General features: G+C 39.4%; 1 protein-coding gene across 1 annotated transcript; it reads left to right on the forward strand.

The window, feature by feature from the left end:
- The first annotated feature begins 8,444 nt into the window (after positions 1–8,444).
- Positions 8,445–9,962, forward strand: LOC119732804 (tripartite motif-containing protein 2-like). The gene is made up of 2 exons (XM_038206407.1): positions 8,445–9,593; positions 9,937–9,962. Exons 1-2 carry the CDS (start codon positions 8,498–8,500, stop codon positions 9,960–9,962), a joined length of 1,122 nt encoding a protein of 373 aa, XP_038062335.1. The 5' UTR covers positions 8,445–8,497.
- The last annotated feature ends 2,093 nt before the right edge of the window (positions 9,963–12,055 follow it).

Raw genomic sequence — 12,055 nt, forward strand, 5'->3', positions numbered from 1 at the left:
AATAAAAAAAACCATTTGCTGTTTACAATCATTTTCCACTTCACAGGATTTTTCCTTTTTATTTTATTCCATGGCTGAATTATTTGTTTTTCTTCTTTTCTTGTAATTATACCACCAACAATTTTTTTTTCAAGTAAGGCAACAAACCCACAGACAAATAAATGCATAGACCACTAGATCCTATTCAGAACTACATGAGCATTTCGTGATTTACCAAGCACCCGACTAAAATCAAACTATATGGGCAAATTCGCCTCTCGGTATATAGCCTTTTAACACATTATTGAAGAATTCCAGTCAAACATGTAACAGCCAATTATGAAGTTAGTTTTTGATTGTAAACAAATCCATTGTGAACTAAATACGTTTCTGTAGATAAAAAACAATATTGTACTCAACATTTTCATACAACTTTTGAGAAATACAGCCCTTACCAAAGTAATTTATCAATTGTATTTTAATGTATGTACCGTACTAAGCGTTTTGGCACATTGAACCAGCACCACGTAGTTATGCACGCTGTCAACAAATAACTTAACCAAATCACAGTTTCAAGTGCCTTACTGGCGGTCTATGCATTTATATGTCTGTGAAAAAAAACAGATAGCATCATGGCACCCTCTATGGCTGCTCATCTAAGAAAAGTAATTAACTTAACTATGTCTTGTGGATGCTGCAGCTGTGACGAAAAGCGCCCTCTATAGGAATGGAAGGAGAGGTGTCCTCATGTCACATGACCGGCTGGCTCCATGTTCCCCAAACCTGGAAAAATAGAAGACAAAATTCCAAATTAATAAATTTATGTTTAAGATTCGGAAAGTCAAAAAATGGGGATTGTTTTATTGTGTGACTAGGGGGGTAGTACTGATATACCAGCTACATGCAATGATGTGAAAATATTATTCCAGAACGTGTAATTTTTGTCCAACTATTTTAGGGCCCCGATCCCTGCAAACTAAAAGCAAACAAAAAATTGACATTGATGAGGGGAATGTTTAATTCTTTTGCAGTACTCTGAATCAACTCGCCTTATCACTTAATTCTGTTTCCCCTAAAAATATTTTCAGTTAAGGTCGTCGTGTGCCCGGCAGAAGGGCATATGTGCATATGCCCTTACGCAATAGCGCGTAATGACCAAAATGTTCCCAGCAAAAGGGCCATTACAGGACCAAGCCCAGTCTAATGTGGCTTTCTTAGATGTAGATAGATTTCCAGCACTTAACTGGCTCGTCACTCGTCACTCAAATTCTGATGGGAGGCAGGCTGGCTCTAGACAACAGACGCATGTACATTGGGGATAGCCTGACTGTTTATCAAGGACAAACCACTGCACTCCCACCTGTTTTATTAGTATGTGCAAACATATTTAAGGTCTTCAACTGATTAAATAGCCATTATCTTAGTAGGGGGCTCATGAATACAAACCCGGGAATCCCGGATTGGCGAAAGCCACATTAGACCGGGCTTGGTCCAGTAATGATATGCAGAAAACTGCTTCCATTTTAATGAAATTTAAACATTTGATTCAAAACGCACAGGGGAACAACCTTTAAATGCAATTTTCTTGAAAATGATTTTTGCATCAGAACGTTCATTAGCCGGCCTTCTGCCGGGCACCCGACGGTTTGTATAACTGACACATAGATCCTTGTCATTTGGTTGGTGGAGCTCACATCACGTGACATCCATTATTGCTCCGATTCAAGCCGGGCTCAAAAAGTCCCATGCACCCATGGGGAATGGGAAATACTATTGAACAGTTAGGATCATTCTCGTTCAATTGCTCGCATTTTGCTTGCAAATGCATGCTGGTGTGCGCGTTGAACGTTGCGATAAGCGTGTATTGTTCCTACATGTAAGAGCCAGTAGTATCAGAGTTGGGTTCAAACGTTTTGTGAAGGGGTTGTTTGGAAAAGAGAAATACATTTCCCACCATTTCTTAACACAAATCAAATGACAAGGATCTATATGTCAGGTGTATAAAACAAAAATTGAGTGGCTTTAAATTGTGAAATGGGTGGAGTATTATCGCTCGGTAAAATCTTGATTTTTCCCTCTTCACTCTGCTATTGTCCAGATTATACCAGGCGATAATATTTCACCCATTCCACTCTGAGCCACTCAATGCTTGTATAGTTCTGAGCAGGTACTTTAGACCTCAAACGTTTAACAACTTCAAAACCTGGGCATTCACTACATCAAGAATACACCGAACCTGGCCTGAAGAACGATTCTGCAGGAACTATTCAAGGAATTTATGTTAAGAAATAATGACAGGTTTTGAAACTGTCTCCCAATTGCTGAAGCTAGCAATAATGCGCCTTTATATTAAAGCGGCTGATAGATACGTGTTAATTACTGACGACCATGTGAGGTGCTCTGGCAAAATGAGACAGAACTGGGGAGAGGTTGTATTAGGAAAAAGAATAAAATTCTCCTTACAATTCATACTGTTTGTTTAACTTCAATAAGATATTCCATTGACAAGTTATGGCTCACTTTAAACTTTGCTTTTATCGACATGCAAAAATAGCAAAATACTGAGAAAAAGGCCTGGCTGTAAAAATTCGAGTTTTGTATTCACGAAAATGAACGATGCCAATTATCTTATCTAAGAAACTCTTGTATTCCATGATTTTTAAACTACCTGTTTTGCTTACTTATAGGAATGTCACTCTTAAAATCAGCAAAAGAACCCCAAAAATCCCCCCTATCATTTTTTCTTGCATTTCCCTTCACTACGGCCTGTGCCCAGTTTCGTCTCATTTTACCAGAATGCCTCACAAATATCCTGATAATTTTGACACGGACTTAAGCTTTGAGACAGGACCCACCTTAGGAATGGTGCCATGAAGTTGCATGGCGGCTACAGGGTTCCAGACCGTTCCTGCCTCTCCATGAGCTGTCACCCCTCCCCCATCTTCCATGGCCATGTTATGATGCATGCCAGACATTGGCTCATGTTGCTCACCAAACCGGCTGACAGGTGTCTGTAGGAAATAACCAGGGGAATAAAGTTAGAACTCGCAAGCATGATGACATTTCAGTAATGTCTTGAGATACACAAGATATATCTTGATGAGGTTTTGATTTCTCTATTTGGTTTCCTCAGTGATCGCTGTTCAGTTTTTGCTGGTTCCAGAGGGCCAGCCTACAGTCCTCTTTGTACCTCACAGATCAACTTACAGTCACTTGTAAGCTGGGCAGTGCTGTTGTATAGGATTACCCTGTAACACCAATGAATGGGCTAAATCAATTGAATCGGACTGTGTGTACTCTGGAACCAACTTGAATTGCCTTGTGTTGTTGTGAACTGTTTTCAAGTCCTGAACTCATGCTGATTGAGTGTAGTGGGGCTGGTGGAGGGGTGAGATGCTTACTTGTTCATTAGGAAGCCATCCTCTCTTCAGTTAGGCATCGCCTGTTAGCTGCTGTGCCTGGTATGTCCTCTAAGTTGCTACTTGGGATCCAGTCACCACTGCTCCCTGGGGAAAAATTCAGAAGAAACAAGTTTATTTTAAATCTGCCATTCATACGGAAAATATTCTCTTGAACGGATGACAACTAATATTTGCTAATTCGCATGTCCTGTATGTCCACTGGGTATCTTAGAAATCACAGTCATCTATTTTTAAATTATATTTTCATGGCCTGAACTTAAATGTTATCGTTTCCTTCTGAGTTGGTTTTTACAGCATTTTTAATCAACAAGGATCTTTTAGCTAAGTTCGTCAATTAGGATCTTAAAGTACAGAGCCAAGAAAATATGAGACTATTTCACACTCCTAATTATCGTGATGCTCTAGATATAGCCAATTTTCATGCATCTAATGAAAGTTGTGTGGTAAATGAAAACTGAGCTTACCTGGTGTATAAGCCCAGATGCTACTCCCTGGTGAACCAACAGGGTAACCCAGATCACTGACGAGTACAACAACAAAGCTGACAGGTGTCTTGCGTTGCCCTCGACTATGCTCATTGCTGATTGGAATTGGTAAGTGACGATCTTGACCAATGGCTGCTGGAGGCAGGGCCTGAGGCTGTTCAGTTGCCATGGTGATCGGACTGGGCGTTGCGGTTGGTCAATGAAGCAAGGCTCAACGAGATGAGAGAGCTGCTCAAAATGAAATTAAAAATATAAAAATCTCAAAATCAATGAGAGAATTACCTATAATGCATGCAATTAATGATTATTTGGTAGGCTTTTGTAATTTTTAAGGTGTTGCATAGTTGCGAGTACAACTATAGGAGAAGGTTTGCAGATACACCAAGTGAAGTGACTGTCTAATAATAATATTTAATAATTGATTCAACCTATATTGCACTCTCTCCACAAATACTGCATCAGACAGTGACTTCCTTTCCCTTTATTCTATCATCAACATTTTCTGAAATATTCTAAAACCTGATTGTGATAACATGACCAATGTGAAATCAGATGGCTTTTTGGAAGGAGTGTTACTTTTTACTGTGAGCAATGGGGGGATTAGGGGAGTAGATGTAACTTGTAACATGTTCACTTGCACATTGGTCTTAATTTACACTTGACACAATATTATGCAAAGAGCAAAAAACAAGTCTGAATTAGTTTGTCTAAAAGTAATACACAAAGTATGTTTGTTTGGAAAAATGTGATAGAGTCAGTTTCTTTTCAAGGCAATTCATTCAATACATGAACATTTTGTTTTGGGGTTGACAATTTTGAATCAAAAAGAGTATAAAGAGTATACAACTGTAACATATTATTTCACCAAATATGAAAAGACCAGTTAACCTATCTCAGGTCCAAGATACAAACTCAAGTGTAGAGTAAACATATCAGCAAACAAATAAGATAATGAACTGTACATGTCGGTTGCATCCAGCACTTGTCCCCAAAACTCCCCAAGCTCTATATATAAACCATGTCACGTTACTTGATGATGATTCTGTGTTTGCCAGTGCCATCTCTCTGGAATCTACCCCTCAAAAGCTACCACTGTTCACACTCTTTGCATTTTTAATTAAAAACACTTCTTTATTATTATCAATAGTTTGTCAAGTCAGAACTTTCATTACAACAAGAATTCAATGGGGCGCTGTTCAAAACGTATATCATGGCTACATTTGACAACTTGCTATGCGCTTTCCAAGGGACATTACAATAAACAGCCACTCCCGAAAAAAAATGGTGAAAAAATACGCACACAATCGCGGGGGAAAAAAGACTTTGTGGTCTTCCAGCTAATCATGGTATAAAAAATATGGCTGTGCTTTTCTCCAGATGCCCAATTTTCAGTCGGAGGCGACTGGCCAACACTGGCCTTTAAAAAGAAAGCGAAAATTATATATTTGCAGTGAGCCCCAAACATTGCCTCAAAATTTGCTTCAAGTTTTGTGGGCCATGAACTTGAAGGTTTTTAAAAAAAACACAAAAGTTTGAAGCAGTGAACAGGACTGCAAGTTCATATATCTGTGTAAGTTGGATGAATTATTAAATGCCCTAAAATTGCTCTTTTTTGCAATGCAGCATAGGAATCAGTTTTCAAAATGGCGATGGGTTTCCGGACTATACTTTTGGAGTGATCATCTTTGGATGGATATTCCTTACAAAAGTCACCAAATTAACCAAAAATGATTGAACAGAATATAAAAGATGATGAAATCTATTACTGGGATCTATAGCCATTTATGGTCTGCAACCTGATGGCGTGCACATGTACATGTATGCAAGTATTCCAAATCAACTTATCTCAGGTCCAAGGTACAAACTGAAGTGTAGAGTAAACATTTCAGCAAAAATAAAACAGACAAGGAACTGTACAATGTACATGTCTCAGATTTGGGATCCACCCCCTCTAAAGGTTATGACTATTTACACTTGTTGCATCATAAAAGTGGAAAACCTCTAACAATCTCTTACAAATTGTCTTTCAGTGAATTGACTACTCAATTCTTTCAAGGATAACTGAGATCACACCTGGGAATAAACAGGAATCGAACCAGGGGCCAATAGAAAAGAAAACAAGCAGAAGGATATGAACCAAAGACTCCTCAATTCCTTCAATGATAACTGAGGTCACACCTAAGAATAAACAGGAATGGAATCACGGGTCCAAAAGAAATGAAATGGAATAGAATGGATGCTAAGGTGTATGCACAGGCGTAGCCAGGAATTTGGAACCGGGTTGGGGGTGGGGGGGGGAGGGGGCAAGTATGACCAGCCTTTACAAACCGGGACCTTTCTTATCATCTGTATATGTGAACGCCCTTATGGCGTGGTGCCCAGCATGCGCGGATCCAGATGGGGGCATACCTGGCCCGTGCCCCCCCCCCCTTCCCCCCTTTTCGCAACTTTTTTTTTTTTTTTTTTTTAACGAGTCATCTTAGGGCGGGTGGGCATTAAATCCATCCCTTTGAGAACATGGCTATCTTTTTCGTTTTTTGAGTCATCATTATGGTGGGCGGACGGGCGGTCATCAAATCAATCTCTTTGACCATAACTATCATACAGTTGTGGTTATTTACCGGTACATGCTAATTAATGCACGCTGAACGTGAACTGTGTGTATGGATTGATTCCTATTGCCCCACACGCTATGTATGAACTCCTGCGCTGCACACACAACGCGCTTCCTTTGAATTGTATGTAATGTATACACTAACCTGACTCGGTGGCAGCGCGCCCCGCCGCGTGCCCACTAGTTTCGTGGGCCAAATACCATGAAATAGCCTTCTTCTTGCAAATTGCATAAAGTAACCATACAGGAGTTCACAACCTCACATGCAAAATTGATCGCCTAATATTCGTGCCAGGGAGAATTGATCCAAAACTTACGGGATCAAACTTTTTATGACAATTGAGATGGTTTTGAAATCGGTAAGTTTTATTTCTTCTTTTTGTTTGCAAAGACTATTCGTAAGGTAATACTCAGCAGTCTTATAAGTTATACAACATTTTTCAGAGGAATTGGGACTGAGAAATTTTCGGGGCCGGTTGAGTTGCTCAGCCATAGTGGGGCGCGAACGCGCAAGCAAATTTCTAGGTAGAAATGTATGTTTTGACAGTAAACGTTAATTTTTTTGGCTCTCTCGCTATGCTACCTCGCAAAATATCACATGTTCATTTTTTTCACCTGGTGGCTGTCATCAGCACCTTCTAATTTTCAACTAACATCAACAGTGACTTTAAATTCTATATTTGATAGAAAAAAATTAGTGTTATTAAAATTAAAAAATAAACATTGTGAATTTGCTCTTAATGGCTTAAAATACTCATAATGTAGGAGAGAACATCTAAAATTGTAGAGCTTCCAGCGCCCTCAACCCCGCCCGAAAGGGATTTCGCGCTTTGGTCTGGTTATGTGTGCAAAGCGCACACAGTTTTTGTGCCCCCCCCCCCCCCCTTTTAAAAATCCTGGAGTGCTCCTGCCCGGGGCCAGGAAAATGTTTGGATTTTTGGATTCGTGGTGTCGTTGATGCAATGTCTGGTGTTTATAAATGTATTGTAAGACAATAGCAAGACTTTTTTTAAGTCGTTAGGACTACGCATTTAAGTGGTGGATAACAGTGTTAGCCAGACAATAATAAATGGAAGGGGGGGGGGGGGTTGGGGAAATGGCCCCTTGCCCCCCCCCCCCCCCCCCCCCCGGCTACACCACTGGGTGTATGCAATTTAAAATTAACAAAGTGCATCGATCATGAAGGCCTACACCAAGATAGTATGCATACATTTATCTAATAAGGTTCAAAACTCAAGTGTCTAGTGAATATGTACACAGATAACAGATATGTACGTGTATGACATGTATAAAGCAAAAACCAAAAATCCCATGCTCTATATATAAACCGTGTCACGTGACTCAATGACGATGCTGTGTTTGTCCAGCGCCATCTTTACCAGATCCGCCTCATCAAAAGCCTAAACAGTTTGTGCTCTTTAAATCAAAGTTGAAAACTTCGGGCAGTTTCTCTCTGTACAAGTGGCAAATCTACATCTTTAAGTGAATTTCTCGCAAGGAAGATAACAGAGGTAAAAATAAAAATTAATATTGTCTGTAAATTATTCCTAATAAAGTTCAAGGCTACCTTACAAGCGTAGGAATCTCAATTGTCTTTAGACTACAAGATGTGAAGTGTACATAGTACGTAGAAGTGTATGTAGTAATGCTCCAACAAAACTTAATCAGTATTGAGTGGGCAAACACAGTGATCTAAAATACATTGTTGTCCATTAAAGACTTTCAATCATTTCAGAAGATCATTAAAGATGTGTTGTTAGAGCTCTTCCAATTGAGTGAGGAATTTTAAAGGAGGTAGCAATATTTCACCTTTGTTTAAAAGTGGAACTTTTGTCTGGACATAAAAAAGCATTAAAAAAACCCAGAAATATTATTTTGTTCCTCAGTAAAACTCACATGGACTTTGCAGCATTTAAGTATAAAATTTATAAAAGAAGTTACATCTTTGTATTAACCATTCCATTTTCATTTTGAATACTATTTGCATACAGATAATAATGGCTTCAGCTCCAAATATCTTAAGTTCCCTCGAGTGTGATATCTGCCATGAAAAATATAAACAGCCCAAGATACTGGATTGCCACCACAGTTTTTGTGAGGCATGTCTGGAGCAATACTACACTACTAGCTATGGAGGTCAGGCAAAAGTTCCTTGCCCCTTGTGTCGACAGAAGACGGTACTTCCAAAGACACGCATTCAAGGACTGAAAACAAATTTCCATTTGATGGGAATAGTTGATGAGGTCTCACGCCAAGAAAAGCTGGCTTCTTCAGTGAAACAAACATCAAAAGATCAGTACAAATGCCAGAAACACGAGGGTGAAGTTAAATGGTTTTATTGTGAGACATGTGAAGAGTTAATCTGCCGAGCTTGTACTGCAGTAGACCACTGTAAACCAAAACATCACTACATTGACTCCAGATTGGCTTCTAGCAAATACAAACAGTCACTGAAAGATATGTGTCAAGATTTCACTACGGACATCAAACGACTTGAACAAGTTTTGGTCACTTTATCACGAGCTAAGCAGAAGCTTACACAGAACGTCACAAAGACTGTGAAAGCTGTGCAAGACAAAGCGGATAAAATGAGGGCTGAGATAACATCTCAAGAGACAAAGATGATTGAAGAGATCAAACAACTCCAGCAGGATCGCGATAGAACATATGATGAGAACCAGTCAGCACTTACAATGATGCTACAAACTGTACACCATTCACTGGGAACATCTCAGGATTTCATTAGCACTGCATCTGACAGTGATTTTTTGTCCCTATACCCCGTCATCAGCAAAGACTTGAAATCACTCAGGAATCGAAATCCTCCCAAGATTGATCTCAATCTTTCACACCTGAGCTTCATCCCGGGTCAGAGGATTGGTGACATCAATCTGGGCAAGCTGGTAGTCAAAAGCAAGTGGAAGATGTGCCGTGCATTAGGGGAAGAGGGAAGTGGTCTAGAGCAGTTCAATGTGGCTCGAGGTATCACCGCTACTCAACCAGGTGAGATTGCTGTGGCAGACTATTGGAACAACCAAGTGGTCATCTGCAGCAATGAGGGACAACATAAGGGAACCATTCCCTTCAAATCACGTAAGTTTCTTTCATGTACATGTTCATCAACACAAATTTTACTTTTATATTTGCGGCGACGTTACAAGCAAGTTTGACAATTGCAAATGAAAACCAATAAAAAACTGACCTAAAGAATTGAGGTGCTGGCTGTATACCTCCAACAAATTTGATTTTGTTCTCCAGACACATGTTCAAATGTTAGGGTTTTTTTACATGTAGGCCTTATTTTAAAAAAATCTACACAAGGACACATACAAACAAATAAAACAAAACTACAACTGAACTTCTATTTATTTCATTACTAATTTCAGGGTTTTGGGGAAGAAAAACTATTTCTATATTGGGGGTCTGTAACATTTAGAAAAGAACAATCTGCCTGATGAGTAGAATTTTCTAGGTATGATCACTTCCCCACATGGACACACTGCTCGACGACATGACCTTCAATCATACTTTTATACTGATGACATTCTGTTCAAAAACCAACACTACATGTAACTACCTAAACGCACTTAATACTCATCTTGCCTACAGGATGTTCAGAACTAGATGGCTGCAAGTTTCCTGAAATTCAACCCCAACAAAACCAAATTATATGTGGCAAAATCAAAGATAAGGCCAAAAAAAATAAGTCGGTCTCTGGTCAGCGCGCGTGTCGATTTTAATCATGAACGTCAATCTTTTTCTTTCCCTAAATGTTCCGCGGTAGCTTCAACAGCGCCATCTATTGCCGCACCTCCTGATTTTTTTTTACCAAAGAGCACCAAGGAATGGGAAATTGCACCAAGGCAAATGATCGAAAGCACCAAGGCAAATTATGGAGGACACCAATGTACATGAGGACACCAAAAAAGCAAAATAATACCCCACCTTGTCTGTACAATCCAAGCTTGAAGAAGAAAAAAAAAGAAAAAAAAAAGAAAAGAAAAACCGCGACACCGCGTCAATTCCGGAACTTTGGTCTGACCAGAGATCGAATATATTTTTGTTTGGCCTAACTTAACTTTAACTAAAATATGCTATACTTCTACGTGTACAAATGATTCAGAGAATCCATCTCAACTGAAACCATCTTCACTCCTAATTCTTACATAAAGAAACCTTGCAATTAATTCTGGGTCTAACAGTGAAACATTCCTCAATCAACTGTCTTCAACTGAACAATAATTCATCAATCAGAAACATGATCTCACAGTTGTCTAAAACTCCATGTTAAAAAAAAACCACTTATATAAAACAGTAAAGTTCCACAGAGTAACTAAATGCAGTGAAGGAACTTTATACCTTAAACTTAAAAATGAACTTCTTTACAAACTTGAGGAATCAAATGTCTCAGAACTGAACAACTTATTTCCTCAAGTCTCAACAGTCTTAAGTATTAAAACAACTTAACACAATACAAAGGCTTAAATCAAAGGAAATCTGTCAATGTTAATTATCAAAAATAAAAGTTAAAATCAACATACCTATAAGAAATAATGGAGATCGAGTTGTAAGCCAAAAATACAGAATACATGAGGGCAACTTTATTGCATATGTTGGCAGGGTCACTGCTTGTAAGAACAATGAAGCCAACTTCCTGTCCCTTGCTGATGTGGGAACTCTTGGGTCAGTCCATTATTTTAAAAGGTAAAGCAAAGTCTGGACCATCGCATTAAAAAAGGGGAGGGGGAAAATTGAAAAAGGGGGTGACCAATTTCCACGGCCTTTACACTCACCCCTGCAAAAAGAAATGTTGTCTCTAACATTTACAAACTTGAAATTACTTCCGATCCTATTTATCAGAGAAACAGTTCATATTGTGTCCATTTCAAGAGCAAAACACGCGTCAGTTACTAGGCGGTTTCTCCTCAGCAAAGTAAATTGATGGGATGCAGGGCGGATGGAGTAGCTAATTCCACTTCCCTTCATCTCCAGATCTCATGTCCAAGATCGTCAGCGAAATGGACTGGAACTTATGCAGGGGCGGATCCAGGAATTTTTGCGGGGGGGGGGTTTCATCAGCAAAAAATTCTGAAAATGTACACAGGTTTTTTTCTCCGGACACTTGGCCTCCGTAAATAGGGGGCGCTGTTCAAATTCGATGATTATTAACACTAAATTACAGAATGGTGTACCGTATTTGGAACAGGCAAACATTAGGCCAAAAAAAAAAAATTCGGTCTCTGGTCAGACCAAAGTTCCGGAATTGACGCGGCCACGCGGCTTTTTTTTTTTTTCTTCAAGCTCGGATTGTACAGACAAGGTGGGTACTATTTTGCTTTTTTGGTGTCCTCATGCATACATTGGTGTCCTCCATGATTTGCCTTGGTGCTTTCGATCATTTGCCTTGGTGCAATTTCCCATTCCTTGGTGCTCTTTGGTAAAAAAAAAAAGAGGAGGTGCGGAAATAGAGGGCGCTGTTGGAGCTACCGCGGAACATTTTTGAAAAAAAAAAAAGATTGACGCGCATGATTAAAATCGACGCGCGCGCTGACCAG

This window comes from Patiria miniata, unplaced genomic scaffold (assembly GCF_015706575.1).
Source record: "Patiria miniata isolate m_02_andy unplaced genomic scaffold, ASM1570657v1 HiC_scaffold_25, whole genome shotgun sequence".
NCBI classification, from domain to species: Eukaryota; Metazoa; Echinodermata; class Asteroidea; order Valvatida; family Asterinidae; genus Patiria; species Patiria miniata.